The sequence below is a fragment of the Podarcis filfolensis genome (genome assembly GCF_964270895.1).
Source record: "Podarcis filfolensis genome assembly, chromosome: 1".
In the NCBI taxonomy this organism is placed as follows: Eukaryota; Metazoa; Chordata; class Lepidosauria; order Squamata; family Lacertidae; genus Podarcis; species Podarcis filfolensis.
The window spans coordinates 4,407,085-4,430,283 of NC_139604.1; the positions used below are offsets into that span (position 1 = coordinate 4,407,085).

The 23,199-nt window shown below is 43.0% G+C and overlaps 1 protein-coding gene and 1 long non-coding RNA gene across 5 annotated transcripts in view; one reads left to right on the plus strand and one right to left on the minus strand.

The window, feature by feature from the left end:
- The window catches only part of LOC310743599, a 265,247-nt gene extending 263,432 nt beyond the window's left edge, over positions 1 to 1,815 (plus strand). The window contains exon 2 of the long non-coding RNA XR_014539112.1: positions 1,689 to 1,815. This is a non-coding gene — a long non-coding RNA (uncharacterized lncRNA). The remainder of the gene's footprint in view (positions 1 to 1,688) is intronic.
- On the minus strand, positions 990 to 22,806 carry SUCLA2 (succinate-CoA ligase ADP-forming subunit beta). 4 transcript variants are annotated; one of them, XR_014552152.1, is made up of 12 exons: positions 22,345 to 22,528; positions 17,011 to 17,188; positions 16,239 to 16,338; positions 15,566 to 15,728; positions 13,273 to 13,401; positions 11,238 to 11,376; positions 10,248 to 10,409; positions 9,801 to 10,155; positions 9,337 to 9,450; positions 6,604 to 9,297; positions 3,850 to 3,938; positions 990 to 2,193 (listed from the first exon to the last, which is right to left on the minus strand). XR_014552152.1 is itself a non-coding variant. In XM_083631190.1 (11 exons), exons 1-11 carry the CDS (start codon positions 22,441 to 22,443, stop codon positions 2,119 to 2,121), a joined length of 1,398 nt encoding a protein of 465 aa, XP_083487316.1. In that variant the 5' UTR covers positions 22,444 to 22,806; the 3' UTR covers positions 990 to 2,118. The 4 variants fall into 4 exon arrangements, 2 of the variants coding, with proteins under 2 accessions (XP_083487316.1, XP_083487317.1); XR_014552151.1 differs by lacking the exon at positions 9,337 to 9,450 and having other exon boundaries at positions 3,850 to 5,058; positions 6,268 to 6,724; positions 10,013 to 10,155; XM_083631190.1 differs by lacking the exon at positions 9,337 to 9,450 and having other exon boundaries at positions 6,604 to 6,724; positions 10,013 to 10,155; positions 22,345 to 22,806.
- Positions 22,807 to 23,199: the final 393 nt, after the last annotated feature.

Here is a 23,199-nt window from a genome sequence, read left to right on the forward strand (position 1 = left end):
CTGGGGAATCCAGCCCTAGCTGGACCACCTTCAAGGGCAGGAGTGCTCCTACGGGGACTCACACGAAGGGTTGGTAGCGCAAGGATTGGAGCAGGGTGACGTAGTTGGAGAGGATGACAGGCCAAGTGAGGCTGGGGCTCCCTATGGCTGGATCTGGTGCTGTGTGGGGGTGAAGGTCTGGTGGGGGAATTGGTTCTTTGGAAGTGTTCCTCTGGAGTTATTTCTCAGTACATTCATACCTTGGAAGTTGAAGGGAATCCGGTCCAGAAGCCTGTTCGACTTCCAAAATGTTCGAAAACCAAAGTGCGGCTTCAGATTGGTTGCAGGAAGCTCCTGCAGCCAATCGGAAGCTGCAGAAGCCCTGTCAGATGTTCAGCTTCCAAAAATGGTTCGCACACCATAACACTCGGGAGCGGTGTTTGGGAGCCAAAACGTTTGAGAACTGAGCTGTTTGAAAACCAAGGTACAACTGTATAAGAGAGTTTAAGAAGGTGGTGTCGCTCTGTATGTCAAAGGGCATTAAACCCACAAGCTAGAAATCCCAAAAGGATCAGAAACACAGTGGTGTGATACATAGCACCAAGAGTAATTTAGTACTATGGACTAATACTCTCATCCCTCCAACCAAATTGCCCAGGAAAGAGGAAGTGTTGTACTAGGTAGATGCCTGGTCCAGTCATGCCAAAGAGGTAAAATGCCTTAAAAATGACACTGCCCTAGAACAATTTGTCATGAAACCAACTAGTGGGGCAGAGTCCATAGATTTAAGATTAAACTCTTGTCAATGACCTGGTGTGAGAAGCAAGTATTGTTGAACTAAATGGGAACACTGAGCATGTAGCTATTAAAACCCAATGTGGAAAATTGTCAAGTAATAACAAGTATGTATGTTGTGTTTAAAGATGTGTTTGTCAGCACATATGTGTGTCATCTGTACTTTACATGTTTGCTGCACAAATACTCATGAAAACACATTTGCCACAAACATGTGAAGAGTTTCCCATTCTTTATTTATCCTAGTTACAAATCTGGCCCTGCTTCCCAGTTGTACGCAGCTTGTTAAACGTATATTCCAAAAGAAGTTTTCTATAAAAAGGAAGTGTATCTATTAACATAACATTCATTCCCATTTTGCTGTAGATAAGTTTTTGTGGCACAACTATTAGAGATAACACATGCTGAACGTTTTGAACACTCTAAGGCACTATGTAAGTGCTAAGATTGTAACATTCAGATCCCCACTGATTTTAGTAACGCATTTCACGGTAATATTTAACAATGATTTCATTTAAATATAAATATGTGAAGGAGAACAATGCTCAGCTCTTTGAATAAATTTTATTTGCTACTCTAAAGAATACTATGTCTGCCCAGTACTAAAAGAAACAAGCATTTATTAGTTCGTATACAAATCTACATGATATTTTAAATTAAGTACCAGAAAATCATGAAGACAGTACTTTCATAGTGATTAAATTACAACGTTCAAAGAGTTTTTGCTTTAGAAAGCACAGGCTGTAAAAATGCACTGTTCATAAATAGTGAGCAGTATGCTCTAGTTCATTCACTGTACTGCAGAATATAAATGTATTTGATATACTGCATATACAGAATACCTCAACACGTTCATCTGTATTACCATAGTATTCTGTGCTACATGAATTGTTTCTCTTAAAGTTGCCCAGTAGATACTTCTGGGCAATGAAGTGCTAATGCAGCAGTTTGACTTCACCCCTGGAGGTGCACTCCATTGTCTCCTGAGACAAATGCCAACAATATGTTACTAAGCCTAACTGTTAAGTTTATCATTGAGATCATCGCAAGCTATGGACTTTTTGGTTTTCTATTGGGAACACACATTTTCAGCCTCAAGCATGTATTTCCCCATATGAAGAACATCTGTTTCTGTAGCTGTAACTGAAGGAGAGACTGCAACTAAGTATTTAACTTTTATTTATTACAGCAAACACTTTGAATATTAACAGGAAGGTGATACAAGCTTGCCTATCAAGCAAGTAAAATCTTCACACACATACAAGGAGTAAGAAATAATAGAACAGTATTTTAGAAAGCTGAACACAACAAGGGTTTGGGGAACATGAACCATTACATGTCTGATCAAATTGGTAACTGAAACTTAACATCCACTTGAGCTTGCTTTGCTAAGGTGACTATTTCAGAGAGTTTCACAACCTAAAAGACAAAACAAAAATCACCTTGAGATATTTTGTTTCCAGAAGATACTAAAATCAATTCAACAAGTACAGGTGAAATGACAACAATAAAAAGTAATTTGGGTGATTAACAGTATGAATAACTAAGCTAAGTCAGATGGAAGAAATAGCTTACAGAGTGTAACAAAACCTCAGAAAGGAAGTCCTATCAGTCTAATGCACTGAAAGATGAAGTCATCTGACTGCTTAATACAAGGATGAAGAACCTTAGTTAGGCCCAGGGGCCAAATGTGGTCCCTTTGGAACTGCTCTGCCAGGCCTGAACCTGGGAAAGTAATGCCAGCCACATCGTCGCCAGAAGCATGCGTGTGGATTCTGGGCACCTTGGGAGCTGCTGTAAGTGCGTGCTTTTGTCAATAAAAAATTAAACTATTGTCCGTTTGTCCTCCTTGGCTGGGTGTGCACAGGACATGGGAACATGAAGAGCAAGTGAAGGTGATCTGAGAGCGAGGGGAAGGTGGTCTGAAAGCAAGCAGAGGTTCAGTCTGAGTGCATGGCCCCCAAACACAAGACAGCTTCTTCCTCAAGGTGGGAAAGCTAAAAAGCAGAATGTGTTCCCACAATGCAAGAGAAAGTGGCTGTGCTGGACTGCTTGAGAGGCAGCATGACTGTCTGCACTGGCACAGGGATAGGGCCTGAACGAGTCCAGCATCCGCGCCATCAAGGTGTGCAAAGAAGGAGATCCATGGGGCTGTGGCATCAATCCCTGACCTGCCAAGGTGACCAGCCAGGGGTGTGCCAAGGCTTTACCACTGTAGCAGGTAGGATGGAAGGCTGTAATTCTCTCATCCACTTCTCTCTCTAAGCTGTCTATTCACTCTACCTGTGATCTCCAACTTTCCCTCAGAGCCACCTAACAAACTCCTCCTCAGACACTGTTCAGGGCAAAAAGAGTTGTGCCTCCAGCACTTGCTTCACAGAGTTCCATTAAGTTACTATCATCAGTTTACATAATTATATGTGTATTATTTCAATACATGTACAGCTATATGCATGGTCTCTTATCCTGAATAAGGCAGGAGTCTAGTTATAAGTATATTGATTATGAACAGATGTAGACAGAAGCTGCCCTCCATGGGTTGAAAAGTCAAACACCACTAATCACAGGGTTGTGGGTTTGAGCCTCACGTTGGGCAAAAAAGATGCCTGCATTGCAGGGGTTGGACTACATGACCCTTGTGGTCCCTTTCAACTCTACAGTTATATGATTCTATGACCTACAGCGGGGAGTCTTCTGTGCCTGTGGGGGCTCCCTGCACAATTTAGACCCCTGGTTTACTCAGCGGTTCAACTTGCACAGGGAGCCTCTGCAAGCACAGAAGGCTCCCTGCTGCAGATGTTTGCCCTCGAACATGGTGAGCAGCAGGCATAGAGCAGGGATGTGGTGAAGCCAGACGGCCCGACTTAGAATTGTGTGATCATACTGAGAGCCTTAACAAGACTAGATTCTTACAGCCACCTGACTGTGCCTTCGTACATTTTGCGGTATATTGCAGTATGTGAAGAATCCTATAACACTGAAAGCTTAAGAGTGCCATTTCATCATGTTTAGGTAAGTTAATGCCTATCAAAAATATGTTACAGCAAGAATTTATACAAATAAATTTTAGCTCACCATTTTAGCAGCTTCATCCAAGTCATCACAGGCAAGTATTTTCAGACCACTGGCTGTTATTAAAGCTTTAGCATCATCAACTCGTGTACCTACATAGTTAAGATTTTATATTTCAGGATTCACAGGTTATTTCTGTCAATGTTATCCAAACACAGGACATAGTAATTAGTACAACAGACAGTGTGGCCTTGACTGAAGTAGCTACAATGCTTCTCTTTCCTTACAACCAATCTTTTTCAAAATCATATGACAATATATTTTAAGGCTAGAGTGGGAGTCCAGTTGTCCAAGAGGCAAAAGCTTTGTCAGTTTTGGGTGCCCTTACTGCCACATGGTAGGCAATTGTATGTGCACCAACCTCTGCTCCGCTAACTTCAGACGGAGATTTGTGCCGCTTATGTTCCAGTTTTTGTCCAGCTTCTTCATAGCACATAGCTCTCTAGAATGCCAAGGAGTTACCGTAATCAGGTACTGCAATGCTGGAAAGAGCGCTCAGGCGTGATCAGGCACTGCCTGCCTCATCTCTCCATTACAAAGGAACTTTGGAAGGATCATCCGCTTTTTCCACTGGAAAATTCTCCAGAGTATTCAGGAATCTCTCAATTTCTGCCACACCCCTGCCAGTCCCCTTCACCCCCTGCTACCACTTCAAACCTTACTAAATATTGGTGACATCTGGAAACCAGTCATTGAGATAATTTGAATTCAGCAACTCTCCTGACCAGGAGAGTTTTAAACTAGATCTTCAAGGGGGAGGGAGACAACATTACAAATGACAGAAGAACACCTGGTATTTTGAATAATAGCTGCATTTATGCACAGAAAATAAGATGGCATTTCAGAAACCTGCTAAAGGGCAAGAAGCTACAAGAAGGAAGCAGCTGGAGGGAACAACACATGGTTTCAGTTGTATCTAAACAAATGCACAGAGTATGGGAAACAAGCAAGACAAATTGAAGCTTTTAATAAAGGAAGGCAAATATAATCTGGTAGGCAATAATAATAATAAATTTATTATTTATACCCCGCCCATCTGGCTGGGTTTCCCCAGCCACTCTGGGCGGCTTCCAGCAGAATATTAAAATACAATGATTCATCAAATATTAAAAGCTTCCCTAAACAGGGCTGCCTTCAGATGTCTTCTAAAAGTTACTGAATTACTGAAACCTGGTGGGATGAGACTGGAATGTAGGAATTGAGGGGTATAACCTGTTCAAAAGGAACAGACCAAACAGGAAGGGAGGAGGAGGAACATTATAGAGGATACCTGTGAAGAAATCTATGACCTGGAGCATGGAAAGCAGATTGATAATATATGGGTAAAAATTGTGTGAGAAACAACAGTGACCTTACTGTGGGGGTCTGGTATAGTCTGCCAAGCAAGACTTAGAAGATGCCTTCCTAGAGCAGATTACCAAACATTCAAAAAGGAGAGATACAGTAGTCAGGAGAAACTTCAGCTACCCCAATATCTGTTGGAACTCAGCCTAGAATGTAAGGTCCAACAAATTCCTCCATTTCCTTGCTGAAATTTTCATTTCCTAGAAGGTGGAAAAGCATCAAGAGGATCATCTATCTTGGACCTGGTCCTCAACAACAGCTAGGAACTGATTGACAAATTGGAAGTACTGGGAAACCTGGGAGAAAGTGATCATGTCCTCCTAGTTTTCATGATACAGAGACACGGGGAAGCTGAGTGTGGTCTGATAATCAATGGACTTTAACAAGGACAATTTCATCAAGCTTAAGGAGCTACTGGGTGAGATCTCATGGTCAGAAATACTCAAAGAGAAGGGAGTCCAAGACAGATAGGAGTTTCTTAAAGGTGAAATAATGAAGGCCCAAATGCAGACACTTCCAACAAGAAAGTGAGCGGGATCTAAGGAAACCAGTATGGTTGCATAGAGTGACAAGCTAGGTGAATCAGGGGAATGCTATGAGCATAGTATATCTTGATTTCAGTAAGGCTTTTGACAAAGTCCCTCATATTCTTGCAAGGAAGCAAGTAATTTGTATCCCCCAGAGGGCATGGTCACCCCTAGATCCAATTTCTATAGGAATAACAGGCAAGATTGTACTGGAAGTGGTGAGAGTCCCATGGACTGCAAGAAGATCAAACCTCTCCATTCTGAAGGAAATCAGCCCTGAGTGCTCACTGGAAGGACAGATCCTGAAGCTGAGGCTCCAATACTTTGGCCACCTCATGAGAAGAGAAGACTCCCTGGAAAAGACCCTGATGTTGGGAAAGAGAAGGGAAAGACCCTGATGTTGGCACAAGGAGAAGGGGATGACAGAGGATGAGATTGTTGGACAGTGTTCTTGAAGCTACCAGCATGAGTCTGACCAAACTGTGGGAGGCAGTGGAAGACAGAAGTGCCTGGCGTGCTCTGGTCCAGGGGGTCACGAAGAGGCGGACACGACTAAACGACTAAACAACAACATACAATTAAAAAAGGTACAGATTTAAGAGAAGCTGTAAAAGATTATTCATTATGTTACAGACTCTGCTTTTCTATATTCTGTACTGCAAAGCATGCAGAAGCAGCATTTGAAATTAACCCATCACCAGTGGCTTTTTGTGACTCAAGAGTGCCACCTAGCAACCAAGTTGAGATTTGCAGTCATATGGTTTGCGACTGGCTGAGCGGCAGAGCCGAGATTGAGATTCCTGCATTGCTGGAGGTTGGACTGGATGACCTTTGGGATCCCTTCCAACTCTACAATCCTATGATTCTTATATTGTAAAATGCTCACCTTGTAACCGTACAACAATAGGTATTTTAATCTCCAAATCTTTTACTGCCATAATTATTCCCTGTGAGATCACATCACATCGCATAATGCCTCCAAAAATATTCACCAGAATAGCTTGCACCTGTGTAAAAAAGTACATAGAACTGTAAACATAATGGAGCACAGATTCATTCCGTCTTCTGATAAAAAATAATGCCTGATCTGCAAAAGGAAGATCGTTGAATAGTTTGCTAATTTGTAGACGTTATGCAATTATGAGGCTGCAAAAGAGCATATAATTGGTAATATGTTTTTCTTAATACCTTTGAATTTATAGTTTTAGGCAACCATGCTTGGCAAGCATCACCACATGTCCAAACATACAAGAGACTAAGTTGTTTGAAACTAATGCAGTTCATAACACTGGGTTTTGGAAATATAGCTTGCATTAGAAAAATACACAGAGGCAGCAGTTTTTAGGAGGGAGCCATCATGAGAGACCCAGCCCAACGGGACAGTCAGGGTTTTTACTTACTTTTACCCACCTTAAACCAAGGCAGCTATGCAGTGATTCAGACTGGTGGGACAGGGAGGAGCCATTGACAAAGGGAACCAGCCGGGAAGCATTGGAGTCAGAGATTGGGGGTGAAGGGGACTCTGATGTGGGCACAGACTCTGATAGGGAAAGAGCAGGGGCTGCATCTCCTGCTCTGCAAGAGAGCTCTGTTCCGGGCCCTCCCCCTCCCCCTTTCACAGCTCAAGAACGGGGGTGGGTGGGGTGGAAACCTAGCTCCCCTGAAGTGTGTGTGTGTGTGTGTGTGTGTGTGTGTGTGTGTGTGTGCTGACTCTCTGGGTGTTAAGCAATAAAAGTTAATTGCCATCAAGTTTCGTGCCCGGTTCTGATTTACGGCATCAGGCAACAGTTGGCAGTCCTCTTGATCCAGTCCTCCCAACTTTTCATCAATTTGATCTGGGGCCTCTGTGTATTCTCCCTTTCCATTTTCTACCTCATATTCCTCTGGCTCCTTTTTTTTTTTGCATCACTATCTGGCTCATTTTCTTTATCGTCATCAAACATTGATCTAATCGTTTTTTGTCCAGCTATCAACTGCTGAACAATACCAACAGTCACTAGTTGATCCAAAAGTACTTTTACAATGTTGGAAGCTTTTAATGTTTTGGTAATTATTAGCCACTTAATTCACCTCAACATAATTTCATTAAAAACCAAAGTATTGACATTCTGCAGCTGCAACTGTTATCTCAAAACAAATTCTTTTTCTCATGGCTAGTGATAATTACTCCACTTTCAATTTCTCGAATTCTTTAGGTGGCAGGAAGCAAAAAAAAAAGATAACGGAATTTCTATAATCTCTCTTGTCCACCATAAATCAAGCTTTCGCTTTGCTTTAGATAGTTTAACAATTCATTTACTTTCTGTTTTTCCAGCAACAGAAAGTGTTTTTTTTAAAAAAAAATTATGAATTTATAAAAGTACAAAATACAGCACTGAAGAATAAAAAGGAAGGAAAAGGGGGGGGGGATAGATACATTACATCAATCCATAATTCTATTCCATCAACTTCCAATCCATGGCTCCCTAAATTTCCAATTCCTGCTGCATATTCTATTTTTACTAACTATTTAAACATTCAAATTATTCTCATTATAAACTTTAACTGCTGAGCTTACTCCAAAATGATTAAAGTTCTAAAGTTTTTACAATGGTTTTTAAGGTAGTCTAGAAATGGCTTCAATTCCTCTTTTAAAATTTTCTCTTCTTGCTCTCTAATTTCGCTGGTTGAGCTTGCTAATTCTGCATATTCCACTAATTTCATCTGCCACTCCTCCTTTGTGGGTATTATCTCCTCAACAAAGTGGTATTCATAGATTTTCAGATGGTAGATCTTCGCCAGCAGATGGAGAGGGAGGGAGGACTCTCATTACAGTTTTCGTATCCCAAAGATGTTTTAAAGGGTTTTAAAGAGAGAGGGTGCAATTCAATTGCCTGTTTTCAGGCAACTGCATGGCGTCTGGACATGATGGCATTCTCCTCTGTTTGTCAGCCTACTGCCATTGACAGCCATAAATTTGTCTAATCCTCATTTTAAAGCCGCTGAAATTTCTGCCCACCACTATCTCTTGTGGGAGCAAATTTCATAGTTTAACCATGCACTGTGTAAAGCACTTACTTATATCTGTTCTGAATCTTCCAGCATTCAGTTTCACTGAATGTCCCTCAGTCAAGTATTATGAGAGAGGGAGAAAAAGTTTTTTTCTCTATCAACTTTCTCCAGACTATGGCAAATTCCAAGCACCTCTACCATGCCTCCTCTTACTGCTTTTTCCTCTAACTCATTCCCTAAGGGGCAGGAGCTCGTTGCATCAAGCACACATCCATCACTTCTGTCCATCACTTCTGTCCAACAGGCAGCAGCTGCACATGCGACAATCATTGGCACACACCCTTGCTGCCTTTTTAGCTGCGTATCTATTTGGTAGTTTGAGTTAATTTACCCTCTAGCTCAAGGAGAGGTTCCTATATCCCTGGCTAGCTTCTACCACCTGCTACTACAGCCAGTGAGATAAGGCAGTGTGGCTCAAATCCCTAAGAGTAGGAATTTGAATGAGATATGAATTTAGATGGGAATGGGGAACAGACAAGAGGGGAGGCATGAGTTAGATGGTGATTTAATCCCTGTAGAAGATAGCTTCCTTCCCGTGGAAGGCACACACACACACACACACACACACATATATATATATATATATATATATATATATAGTTTCAGCTAAGTCTTATTTCCACCTAAAGTCCAAACTTTTAAAATTAATGAAACCTGAAAAAAATACTAAAGGTTTTTAAAGCTCAAGTTAAAGGTAAAGGGACCCCTGACCATTAGGTCCAGTCGTGGCCGACTCTGGGGTTGCGGTGCTCATCTCGCTTTACAGGCCGAGGGAGCCGGCGTACAGGTTCCGGGTCATGTGGCCAGCATGACTAAGCCGCTTCTGGCGAACCAGAGCAGTGCATGGAAACACAATTTACCTTACCGCCGGAGCAGTACCTATTTATCTACTTGCACTTTGACGTGCTTTCGAACTGCTAGGTTGGCAGGAGCAGGGACTGAGCAACGGGAGCTCACCCCATTGCGGGGATTCGAACCAGCGACCTTCTGATCAGCAAGTCCTAGGCTCTGTGGTTTAACCCACAGTGCCACCCGAAAGCTCAAGTTACCGTGCAGTTTTAACTTACACTATAGATTACATCAATGGAACTAGCACAGGACTGTGCTTAGAGGTCAGGATGTTCCTTGACAGAAGATGCCTGCTCCTAGGAGAAACAGTAACCTGTATTTCTGACCAGCAGCAATACTTGATTAATTAAACATCAGGTTAAACAGAGAACTCTAAATAGCAACTGTGTTCTTACCTTTTTATCTGATGTAATCAGTTTAAAGGCCTCTGTTACTTGTTGCACTGTAGCACCACCTCCAACATCAAGAAAATTTGCTGGGGTACCTCCGTGAAGTTTAATTATATCCATAGTGGCCATTGCAAGACCAGCTCCATTCACTGAAAGAGGGGCAGAAAAAGAAAACAGTAACTATTGCAGGCATTGCTGCATCTTTAGTTCCCATATTCAGCATTCACCATGCCCAACATACCAAGACATCCGATGCTTCCATCTAATCCTATATAATTGAGATCTGCTTTGGCTGCATCTCTGTCTCGCTGGTCTTCCTGGGTCCAGTCCTGCAGGCCGAATATTTTCTGCTGACGATAAGCCGAATTGCTATCAAAATTTATCTTTGCGTCCATACACATCACTTGGAAAAACAAACAAGTTGTGTTTAGACCCCTTACTGCTAAGAACAGTAACTTCCCAAGTTATCTATGTGGGCTAGTCTAAACACAGTGCAGATTAAGGTAGCAGAGTCCTGAGCCAGTTTAACATGAAGAAGATACTGTATTTCTAAATGTCCCATAACATGCAAATTCCCTGAAAGCAGAAAACAAGCCTTGCATGCTCTCTGATGTGCAATAATATGTTTCCTGCCTGCTGTGCTAGTTTTGTACATGCAGGGAACTTTTTACAGCAGTCAAATGCAGGAGTGGAATTCCCCCATCTGGAACCTGAAGTGATGCACTACACTCTTTCACCTCATCCTGCTACATGTATAGACCATCAAAGTTACGATATTTCTTCCCAAAGCCAAGAACATACACAAGAAAGTCAGAGAAAATGGTGTGCATAGAAGAGGCTCCTGCACAAAGGGTACAAATGGGAAAGGCAAACTGATTTAACTCGGAAGAGCCACCCGCCCCCCCCCCCAAAAAAGAGAGAGAAAGGAATCAGATTGAGCACGTTTAAGGGATACACTGATCAAATTTCTGAATCTTGTCACAGTACATGTAACTGAGAGTCCAGAAATGTCTTCTCGCTGCAGTTTGTAGAGCCATTTAAGGCATAAGATCGCGTTTGGACAATGCCAAAACACATCTTAAACAGGTAAATCTAGTTTGGCGGTTTTTTTGTTTTTAAATCCTCTTAATAAAACATGAGCAAAAACTCAGATATCTTATTCTGTAATTAAGTTAATAAATTCCACAATTAAGTTTTCAAAGTGAAACAATTCCAAAAGAAAGTACTTTACCAATCCCTGTAGAATCTTCAACCATGGGGTTAATTTCTACCATAGTGGCATCAAATTTAATGAAGAGGTTGTAAATCTTAATCATATTATCAGCTGCTTCGTTTACCAAATTAGCAGGAAACCCCATTTTCTTGGCCAGCTGGAATTGGAAAACAAAAACACAGAAGGAACCTTTATGGTTAATCAAAAACAAGAAAACTCAGAAAGAATGAGCACATTTCAAGCTGCTTTACATATAAGCCAGAGATGGGAAACCATCCCCCTCCCCAAGTGAGCCACTCTGCTACACACCCACACACAACCATCCTCTGTTCTAACTCTTACTAACTCTTTTGGGGAGGTGGAAGATTCAGATCTAGATTATGGCATCAAGGAATGGGGGGGGGGCTTTAACTTTTCCCCCAGCTACAAAGATCCAGACACAAGCATTCCTCAGACTCTAGTCTGCTATTGCTATTGGAATAAAATGTTCCTACTGAAGCAAACAGGAAGACAGACTGCAGGGATTGTGGGGGGGTGGGGTGATTTGAACCATTGTAGGGAGCAAAGAGTTATAAAGAACCCTCCTGCCCCTCCACCAAGACTGGGTCTCCATTCCTACAATTAGCTGTATTTCCCTGCTAGCCACAAGGGGAAAAAAGCTCCTCCCTGAAGTCAACACGGTGGACGGAGCAAAGCCAAGGCCGAGAGGTTCTGTGGGCAAGATGGAATCATCCACGGGTGGAAATAGACCCACTCCTGGTGCAGGTTAATCTGTTGTTGTTGTTGTTGATTATAATATATCTATTTATGCCCAACCTTTCTCCCTGACAGGGACTCAAGCTGGCTTACAGAGAAAAATAAGAACCACAAAAACATAGGAAACGCAATCATTTTAAAAAATAAAACATAAAATAAACATTGATAGAATTAACACTAACACCACCCTGAGTCTCTGTCAGGAGAAAAGGCAGGGAATATAATTAACATAATACAATTACTGTACTGTACTGTACTATATGGCTGCTGTTGTGTTGCTTTTTCAAGGGAAGTAAGAGTCCTGCTCTATTTGGCCTTAGACTCCACCTGGAGTCCTGTGTCCAGTTCTGGGTGCCACAGTTTAAGGATACTGACAAGTTGGACCATGTGCAGAAGAGGGCAACCAAGATGACCAAGGGCCTGGAAATCAAGCCTTATAAGGAATGGTTCAGGGAGTTGGGGATGTTTATCCTGGGAAACAGGAGACTGAGAGGAGATATGACAGCCATCCTCATTTATCTAAAGGGCTGCCAGATAGAAGATGGAGCAAGCTTGTTTCCTCCCGCTCCAGAGTTGGACCTGAACAAACGGATTTGTGTTACAAAAGGAGATTCCAACTAAACATCAGGAAGAACTTTTTGACAGTAAAAGATGTTTGAGAGTTGAATGGACTCCCTTGGAAACTGGTGGATTCTCTTTCACAGGAAGCTTTTAAGCAGAGGTTGGATGGCCAACTGTCATGGATGCTGTAGCTGTGCTTGCTCCAGCAGCATATATGCTAAAACTGGAACAACACAGAGAAGATTAGCATATCACCAATGCTTCAGTTGAGATTCCTGCATTGCAAGGAGTTGGACTAGATTGTTTTTTATTATTTTATTTGTTTTATTAGTTGCTTTTTCCACAGGCAACCCAAAGCAACTTAAATTAAAATCAGGTAAGAAGAACAAAAACACATAAAAAAATCTCACCCCCTCTAAAAGGTCCTGGATCATAAAAACCAGGGGCTCGTTGAAGAGGAATGTTTTTGCCTGGTGAAAACTCTATGGAGCAAATGTTTGGGGGCACAGGAGGCTGCTGGAGCAAGGTGGGAGTAGAGGAGGAATGAGCAAAAATCTCCTCCTCACCTATTTCTACTCGCAGCAGCATTCACCCCACGGGGTTTTTCTCTGCACAACTCTAAATCCAAACCATTAAAGAATCTGAAGATCCAGTGTTATATCTTTTAGTTAAACAGACCATATGTGTACAGGTTATAGAGAAGCTGTCGCTGAACAAACAATGCATATTTCAGTACCCTGACGGCCTGCTCCTTTTGAATGCCTTCTACAATGTCAACTGGTTCCTTAGCTATGGCATCAGGATTCTCTGCAGCAACATCTTCAATATTGACACCACCCTGAGAACTGCCAATGAGTACAGGACCCTAAAAAGAGAAACACTTTTCAACAAGGTCTTTTTACAATCCCCAAAATATTAAAGTAATTATGTAACACACCTGTGGGTTGAATATGAAAAATCTACAATTAGATACTACATAGAAACTGAGTGTTCAATTATATGCCTAGAAAAACCTAGAAACACAGAATAACTCATTTACGATAGCCTGGTTGCCAACCAGCTATTTGAGTGCCGGTTGACTGAAAGGTAAAGGTTATCAATTAGTCAATAAAAAAACTATAGGTGTGACAGCTGGAAATTTACAGGGCCCTAATTCAGTCCTGGAGACTCGAGTCTTTCTTGCTATCATATCTTAACTACCTTCTAAAAACCAGCTGTCTGAAAATATTCCAATGAATGCGGTTGGGAAAGGTAGGTTATATCATTCGTACGAGAAATTCTTATTTATGTGCTTGTGAACTTTCAGAGAAAGGCAGAGTAGAATGCAAATCTAATATTTGCCCCCCAAACGACTGGCCAGCGAAACAAGCTACTAAAAAAAGTGGCACTACTACCCCCAGTAGGAATAAGTATATCTTTAGAAGAAATTAGTCGTGATCAGCACTTTGGGAAACTCCTAAAGCGTTTTATGTTTTTATCAATTCATTCTTGGAAGACAACCAAAGACATTGGAGGTTTAGTACCAACATGCAGTGCGTAAGATAAGAATTTGAAACAGATTCTGTAGTTTTCATTTTATGCAAAAATGATTTTAATCCAAGCCAAAGAAGAAGCCCTCTCCTGCTCTCCACTACCAGAGCCAGTTAGCCCCCCCACAAATTTGCTACCACTCATAATCCAGCCTGGCTCCATTTCTGCCAGGGTAGGCTATAAAATGAAAAATTGTATTCAAGTCTAAGTATTTTAAAATCTTATTCATGTCCCTAAAGCTGTGCTCTTATTTACACTCTTGTTAAGCACAAAAGAAAAGATGATGGTTTAAAATGCACCCAGTATTTTCTAGGAAAGGCCCTTTTTAGCTGCTGTCCTCAAGAGGACTCCAAAAGGCTGCTGTAGAACTTGTCACAGGCGCATGCATGGTATTTCTCTTGAAAGGACTCTCGCCTGTTTACTAAACTTATACAGGTAAGAAGCTATTTGGGGATTTACTAAAGGCTACTGCAGAAAAGGAAAACCTCTAAAAAACTCACATGCTCAGATATCTAATCAAAACCTTACATTAACAAACACTTCTGTCACCGAGCACCTTACAATTCATATGTCCTATGAGGCACCTAATTGTTTCATACTATAGTAAATAACACTGACAATGTTTGATAGCAGAATGTTGTTTTTTTAATACATACTAGAAAAACAAAAACAAAAGATTTTGCCCAGATTGAGAACTAGGGTACTACAGTTAAACCTCGGTTGTCGAACGTAAACCGTACCAGAAGCCCCTTCGGCTTCCTAAATGTTCAACAACTGAGGCACGACTTCAGATTGATCACAAGAGCTTCCTGCACTCAATTGGAAGCCGCGTCAGACATTCAGCTTCTGAAAAACATTCGAAAACCAGAGCACTGACTTCTGGGTTTTTGGCATTCGGGAGCCTAAACGTTCCAAAACAGAGCTGTTCAGGAACAGAGGTTTGACTGTATAATCCATGTTTTGCTCTACTAACTATCCTTCTGAAGACAGCTTAAAAGTCTTTATCCCAACCAAAAACACTAAACTCTATAATAATAATAATAATTATTATTATTATTATTATTATTATTATTATTATTATTATTATTAATTTATTTATACCCCGCCCACTCTGGGCGGCTTCCAACAAAATATTAAAATACTGTAATGCATCAAACATTAAAAGTTTCCCTAAATAGGGCTGCCTTCAGATGTCTTCTAAAAGTCTGGTGGTTGTTCTCTTTGACATCTGGTGGGAGGGCGTTCCACAAGGCGGGTGCCGCTACCGAGAAGGCCCTCTGCCTGGTTCCCTGTAACTTGACTTCTCGCAGTGAGGGAACCGCCAGAAGGCCCTTGGCGCTGCATCTCAGTGTCCGGGGTGAACGATGCGGGTGGAGACGTTCCTTCAGATACACTGGACCAAGGCCGTTTAGGGCTTTAAAGGTCAGTACCAACACTTTGAATTGTGCTCGGAAACGTACTGGCGTAAAAAGCATTTCTCCTCAAAATAAACTACTCACCTGAAATGATCGTTCCATGGTTATTGCAAAATAGTACTCTCTCCTGGGATATCTGCGCTCACAGATAAAGACTTGATTGCATATTCTGCCCTTTTCTCCTGTCTGCTTTGTATACAGTTTTTTCCCAATCATTTTGGAGGAAATCTCTCTTGCTTCTTCTGGACTAATAAATAAATATTATTTATTAATATTATTTATTTGTGTAGCCAAAGCCATCACAAAACAAAACAAAACACATTAAACAGAATAAAATATATTAAACAGAATAAAATATATTACACAATTAAAATAATTATTAAAGTATTATTCTGTCAGATAAGAGTTTGCTTCCCCAAAGAATTTAATTTATTATCCCCACAAACATTTCTTCTTAAAATTGCCACTCTAAAGACAAACAGGCCTCTTTTTCAGAGTTGTAGGGTGACCTGTCCCCTAATAAAATAAAAATAGTATTCACAAAATACTAGATCACCCTAAGATCCATGTTATCTAATCTACTATACCAAAAAGAGATCAAAGTCCCAAAATGAAGATGCTGAAGTTTAAGTAATATTTCAAGCATTCAAAAAATACAAATACTGAAATAATTATAGTAAATAGTTATGCATAGTAAATGCCCCTGGGCTATTAATGTTTTTGCTTTCTGTGTTAATTAATTAGAAGCTCAACTTACGAAAATACTATTTTCACTCCTCCTTTAAGGCCACCTTCAAAGGTTCCTTTCCCTCTACCACCAGCTAAAACTTGTGCCTTTACAACAAGGTCCTTTGTACCTGGAATAGAAGGAGGGTAGACAAGAATTGTTTCAAATTAAATAATGTACAAATACTATTTGAGGGTTTTTTTTTTAACCTAGGCAGATCTAGGTTTTAGAAAAGAGAATGAAAAGCTTCTTTGCAGTAGCCAAGACAGGGGCCTTTGACAGCATGTTGGGCCTAAACAAAACTCTTGTACTGAAGTACAAGAATAATCTCACCCTGGGTTATGGTATCAGAAGCAGAGGATATTACAGTGTTTGAAGGATGTGGCATCCCCAAGTAGGCCTCTGGAAGCCCTGACCTGAGGGAACCGGAACAAGGGATAGCCCCAAAGCAAGGAGGACAGAATGCTATTTTTTTTTAATTCAGGGAGCCTTGCAATGCAGCAGAGGAACAGGCTATAAATTAGCATGACTAGTAGTATATACAATTGGAAAGTGTCAGTAACATAACTAATGTCAAAAAGTACATCTAAGTACTTCACAGTTGACAAATCTCTAAAGGGTATTCTCTCTCCTACAGTGATTTTGTAGGATCTCAGGAATTGAGAAAGAAGCAAGAATTTGAAAAATGTAAGCAGTTTTACCACTACCTATTAAGTCTCTAAAACTTTGTGCATGAAGCATTACCTGGGGGAAAACAACAAAAAGAAAACATTTACTACATCTCTAGACTTCAGTTCTATACCTATTTCTTTTGCAATGTTGTAAGCTTCCTCTGGTGTCTTTGCAACCAATCCATATGGAACAGAAATGCCAGCTTCTTTTAATAGTTCCATACTTAAGTATTCATGCAGCGACAAGCTCCTTCGTTGCTGCACTTGGAACACATGGCTAGGAAACAAACCTTGTCTTCCACTGAATACCTAGGAAAATAGGAACACGACTTTCAGTTTAACAAGTCTTCATTTGTTTACAGTTTACATACTTTACTATATAAACAACCAAAACGCAATCTTTTTACAGTGACACAGCCAAGGGATAAACAGCAACTTCACCCTGTGGTTGAGATGAAGTGGATGGGGGGGTATGTGAATAATGAAGAAATATATCAAACAGAGAGAAAAATGGCAAAGCAATACAGTGGTACCTCGGGTTACAGACGCTTCAGGTTACAGACGCTGCTAACCCAGAAACAGTACCTCAGGTTAAGAACTTTGCTTCAGGATGAGAACAGAAATTGCACGGTGGTGGTACGGTGGCAGCTAAAGTGGTGCTTCAAGTTAAGAACAGTTTCAGGTTAAGAATGGACCTCCAGAACGAATTAAGTTCTGAACCCGAGGTACCACAGTACTGCTTATTATGTTGAGGAGACATTAACAATCTTAAAGTAATTGCAAATCATATTTTAGAATATACAAGACAGAAATAAGCTTAACATGAGTCAACAGTATAATGCAGCAGCAAAAAAAAAATCTAATACTATTCTAGGCTGCATTCAATAGAAGTCTAGTGACAAGATCAAGGGAAGTAATAGTACTACTCTATTCCGCCTTGGTCAGACCACCAATTCAGGACACTACAATTTAAGAAGGATATTGACAAGATGGGATGTGTGCAGAGGAGGGCAACCAAGATGATCAAGAGTCTGAAAACCAAGCCTTATAAGGAATGGTTGAAGGAGCTGGGTATGCTTAGCCTGGAAGAGAGGAGACTGAGAGAAGATATGATATCCCAGGGGCTGTCACATGGAGCCAGCTTGTTTTCTCCTGCTCTGGAGGGTCTGACCTGAACCAATGGCTTCAAGTTACAAGAAAAGATTCCAACTAAACAGCTGGAAAAACTTTCTGTCGGTAAGAGCTGTTTGACAGTGGAACAGACTCCCATGGGAGGTTGTGGACTCTCTTTCATTGGAGGTTTTTAAGTAGAAGGTGCATGGCCATCAGTCATGGATGCCTTAGCTGAGATTCCTGCCTTGTAGGGGGCTGGACTAGATGACACTTGGGGTCCCATCCAATTCTATGATTCTATGAATATGTTTTAGAATGCCATTCTTTTCTGTCACTGTGTGCCTGGGGGCAGATTATCTGCTTTAGAGTCTAAATAAGTCACAATCAGTGTTAGAAAGTCAGATATATAAGCTAGGTGCCAAATAATAATAATAAAAATAATAATTTTTATTTATACCCCGCCCTCCCCAGCCAAGGCCGGGCTCAGGGCGGCTAACAAGCAATAACAAAAACAAGTTGAATGAATACAACTTAAAAACAAGATTAAAATACAACATTAAAATATTGAAACATTAAAATATTAAAATGCAGCCTCATCACAGGAGGAGAAAGGTAAAAGAAAAAAGAAAGAGGGGGAGGGAATCAAATTGGCTCCAAGCCAAAGGCCAGGCAGAACAACTCTGTCTTACAGGCCCTGCGGAAAGAAATCAGATCCTGCAGGGCCCTGATCTCATGAGGCAGAGCGTTCCACCAGGCTGGAGCCAGTGTTGAAAAGGCCCTGGCTCTGGTTGAAGCCAATCTAACTTCCTTAGGGCCCGGGACCTCTAGGGTGTTGCTATTTATGGAACTTAAGGTCCTCCGTGGTGCATACCGGGAGAGGCGGTCCCGCAGGTACGAGGGTCCTAGGCCGCGAAGGGCTTTAAAGGTCAAAAGCAGCACCTTAAACCTGACCCTGTACTCCACCAGGAGCCAGTGCAGCTGGAAAAGCACTGGGTGAATATGCTCCCATAGCAGAGACCCCATGAGGAGCCTCGCTGCAGCATTCTGCACCTGCTGGAGTTTCTGGGACAGCTTCAAGGGCAGCCCCGCGTAGAGCGAATTACAGTAGTCAAGCCTGGAGGTGACCGTCGCATGGATCACTGTGGCCAGGTCGGGGCGGGAAAGGTAAGGGACTCCTTAAATGGCTCCTTAAACCAAAACGTAATGTCTAGTTGCCATTTGGGGGCAAGACAACTCCATTAAACATATGGCTAGTTCAGATGACAATCTTGAGTTAGGATAAGAACTTTGAAAACTTAAAAAAGAAAAGTCACTTGATGCAGGGACAGTCCACATATATATCAGCCTATTCCAGCCTCTGTTTCATAATGCAAGTCTATTCTTCACAACTGTGAGCAGGGCAGTGGGGTAAGTGAAGACAAGCTACATCAATTAACTACTGTATAACATTGTTCACTGCGCCTGCTCAAGCATTTTGGTTCCTGAAATTCATGCAGATAAAATATAATGGATAGAATTCTACAGGATGTGGTATTAGTGTATGAAAACTGTCAAGATCCAATGATCCCCAGGCATGCAGCTCCAGATGGTGGAGATGTCAGGCACCATCCTGGTGCCCCGGCAGCTTCTCTTGGTCACAAGTGGCTAATCATCAGGTGCAAAATATGCCTGGCACCTGGCTAATCTTGAACACTGTCCTGTCCCCTTTATAAAGATCTGAGGAATGAGATCATCACCCCACTCTTACTTACCATCCCAGGCCACTAATCTGCAGCTACATTGTTCTTTCTTTTATCAGATCTAAATGATCAGACAACAGCAAAGGTTGCTAGGTTTATTGAGGGTGCAATGAGATTAAGGGCCACTATCTGAATGATAATCTTGGTCATTTGATTGCCCTTTTTACCCATTGTTGTCTTTTAAATTGTATATATTGCTTGTTTTATGTTGCTATGGCCGTTGGCTATTGTGAATAAAGTTTTTTTTAAAAAAACCACTGGTCACAACATTTTCAACTAAAGCCCAATAGCATTGTTGAGTTCATGGTTGAGCCTGCACTGCTAAAGTGGACCAAGAATTGGCACAAAGAGAATCAGTGTGAAAAGAGCCATGAGCGCTAAACAGGAACAGACATAATTAGCCCCATTCCTATTAATGAAATGGCATATATTCAGTGGGAAAACAAATCACCTGAAGAGCTTCCACTCCATATTACTGGGGACAGCTAACATGGTGCCATCCAGAGCCTGTTGGACTCCAACTCCCATCAGCCCTGGGAACCACAGTCCAGCCAGCATGGCCCACAGACAGGGCTGTTGGGAACTGGAGTCCAGCAACGTCTATATAGCACCATGCTGGCTACCCATGAGCTGAATGGTATCAGAATCCAACAGAAAGAAACCACACAGGCAAAGAAAACATTTTGGTTGCCACTTTCATTTACAGCTTTTAGGAGCAGCTATGTACTCTGTATTTATGATATGCTTACTACATAGGTCCCATTGAATTGGGTCTGTTTATATTGAAAAAAATTCATTAAGGGGAAAAAGAACCACCAAAACCCACAAGGGTATAGTAGTTAATAAAAAGATACAGCCACATAGAAATCAGTAACTGATGTTAAGAACATAAATTATACTTCCAAGTTTGTGACCAAGGCTAACACATTTTACTTCAATCTGTAATACCAATTTCCCAGAACTGTACTAAGGGACTGACTGCTTGAGATCTGCATAACACTTACTCAACAGCCTGCACAACAGGTATAAAGGTAAAGGTAACGGGACCCCTGACCATTAGGTCCAGTCATGGCCGACTCTGGGGTTGTGGCGCTCATCTAGCTTTATTGGCCGAGGGAGCCGGCGCACAGCTTCCGGGTCATGTGGCCAGCATGACTAAGCCACTTCTGGCGAACCAGAGCAGCGCTCAGAAACGCTGTTTACCTTCCCGCCAGAGCGGTACCCATTTATCTACTTGCACTTTGACGTGCTTTCGAACTGCTAGGTTGGCAGGAGCAGGGACTGAGCAACGGGAGCTCACTCCGTCGCAGGGATTCGGACCACCGACCTTCTGATCGGCAAGTCCTAGGCTCTGTGGTTTAACCCACAGCACCACCCGTGTTCCTGCACAACAGGTATAGTCAGGGAGAAAAGAAAGTACAACCTCTTTGAATTGTGTGGTTTTATATATCAGGACATAACAACAATCATCTGTTCCTTAACAGATCTTAAAAATAGGTAAATACAAACCTCAGATGAACAACAGACAACATATTACACCATGTCTATATTTATTAAACCGAAATAAAGCCAAAATGGAGAAAGAAAAAAGCCTCCACAAAGTTGCTACAAACAGGAGGAACAGCATCTCAAGGTACTAGCTCATGACACACCACAGCAGTGGGAGAGCTGAGAGTCAGAGTTCATGCCATCGCTCTGCGGTGACAGCCCAGCCCCAGCAGGTCTCCTCTCAGCTGTCACCCAGGGGCAGCTATGGCACCCAGCTGCCTTAGCAGAAGAGACAGGAAGCAGGGCTTGTGTCACCCGCTTTGCTAGAGGCCCAGCTCCCTCGGGCACCTCCTGCCCCTTGAACTGGGCCAGCTGGTCATGATGGGAGCAGCTCTTTAGAAACTGGTGCCTGAGTTCTCTTCCTCTTCCCTCGCCGATCCTTTTCTCTTGTGTCTTTTTGCTTTTTCAGATTGTTAAGTCTACAGGTAGGATCTGTCTTGTTCTTTGACTGTATGTAAACCATGCTAAGGAGCCTTTTTGGGGAGCAAACGCTCTAAATAAATAAATATTACACAGGCAGGATGGTGGGAGGCTGAGATGCGTGAAATAAATGCTTCCAACAGAAACAGTATCATCATCTGACTATTTTATGTGAGGCCCTCAGAAATACAAGCTCTAAAAGTGAAGCATGATCACTAAGAAAGCAAAGGAAATCCAAAGTACGCAATGACCGGTTAACTGCTTTCTTCTTCTGCAAATATGTCAGCCCTGGCTGGCAGCCTCTCTGAGTTGGGGGGGGGGGGGACACGAAGCCGGAGCCTCCCTTCCCTGTCCCCGGCCCCGAGGGGAGGCGAGGCGCGCTTCCTGCGCGGGGCCGGGCGCCTCTCCAGTCGATCCTCCCCATCCTCGCCATTTCCGAGGGCTCTCCCCCCGGGGGCCCTGGAAGGACCCGCACCCGGCGCCCCCTGCCCCGCACCCGGCGCGCTCCCGCTGGCTCCGCCCCGGAGGCCTGTCGCCGAGGCGCCCGGTGACCTTCCCTCGCGGCCCCCGCCTCTGCCTGCCCGTCCCCTCGCTCCGTCCTCCCTCCGCGGGCGCGGCGAGCAGGGGGAGCCCGGCCCCGCTCACCTTGGCAGCCGCGCTCCGCTCCGCGCAGCCCCAGCCCAGCAGCTGCTTCGCCGCCGCCGCCGCCGCCGCCGCCCGGGCGCCCATCATGGAGGCGGCCATGATCCACCTCCTCCCTCAGGACTGGCCTCGGAGGCAGTGCGCGTGCGCGGCGGCAGGCGGAGGGGGGCGCAGACGCGCTGGGTCCGACGGGCCGCTCCGCCTGGCGAGTCCTAGTCAGCCTGCGGAACTCCCTGCCACGGGGCGCCTTTCCAAGAGGAGGCGGCGAATGCAGGGCGGGGGCGGCGCTGTTGCTGGGCCACCAGGCTCCGCCCTCCGCCGACGCTCCCGATCCCGGTCTGCTCGCTGGTTCCCCGCAGGTATCTGGCGGGAGGCTCCTGCTCCGTCCTTGCGCAGCGTCCGCACAGCAACACCGGCGCCAGCAGAAAGCCAGGCCGCACTTTCCTGACATCTCCAGCTGCTTTTTCCCCTCGCCGCAGGACTGCCTCAAAGCTGAGACCGCTTCCAGAGGGTCGCTATTTTCAGGAGGGATTCAATCTCATGCTGGCAAATTGAGGCTGCATAATTAAAGCTGCTTTGGAGCGCTTAAAAAACAAAAAAACCCATTTCCCCAAAAGTTTATGAGACCTTTTGCAATAAGGAAAGTGACAGGGAAATGCATTGGCAAGTGTGGGATCACACTTGTTGGATGTATCTGTGCCTGACTTTGCACAAACAAATCAGGATGATCTCTCCACAAACAGTAGGCAGGACATCTAGAAGCATCCTGGCATCTGGTTTTGTTAATTATTGTTATTTATTAAATGTGTATACTACCCTTCAGCCAAAGATGACAGGGTGGTTCACAACATAAAAATA

Bases quoted from the DNA above. Each gene is read 5' to 3' on its own strand.
- SUCLA2 (XM_083631190.1), bottom strand. From the start codon at position 22,443: ATGGCCGCCTCCATGATGGGCGCCCGGGCGGCGGCGGCGGCGGCGGCG. The intron at 17,189-22,344 runs GTGAGCGGGGCC...CTATTTTCCTAG, and splicing joins AGCGGAGCGCGGCTGCCAAG to GTATTCAGTGGAAGACAAGG. The intron at 13,402-15,565 runs GTGAGTAGTTTA...TTCTCTTTTTAG, and splicing joins CCATGGAACGATCATTTCAG to GGTCCTGTACTCATTGGCAG.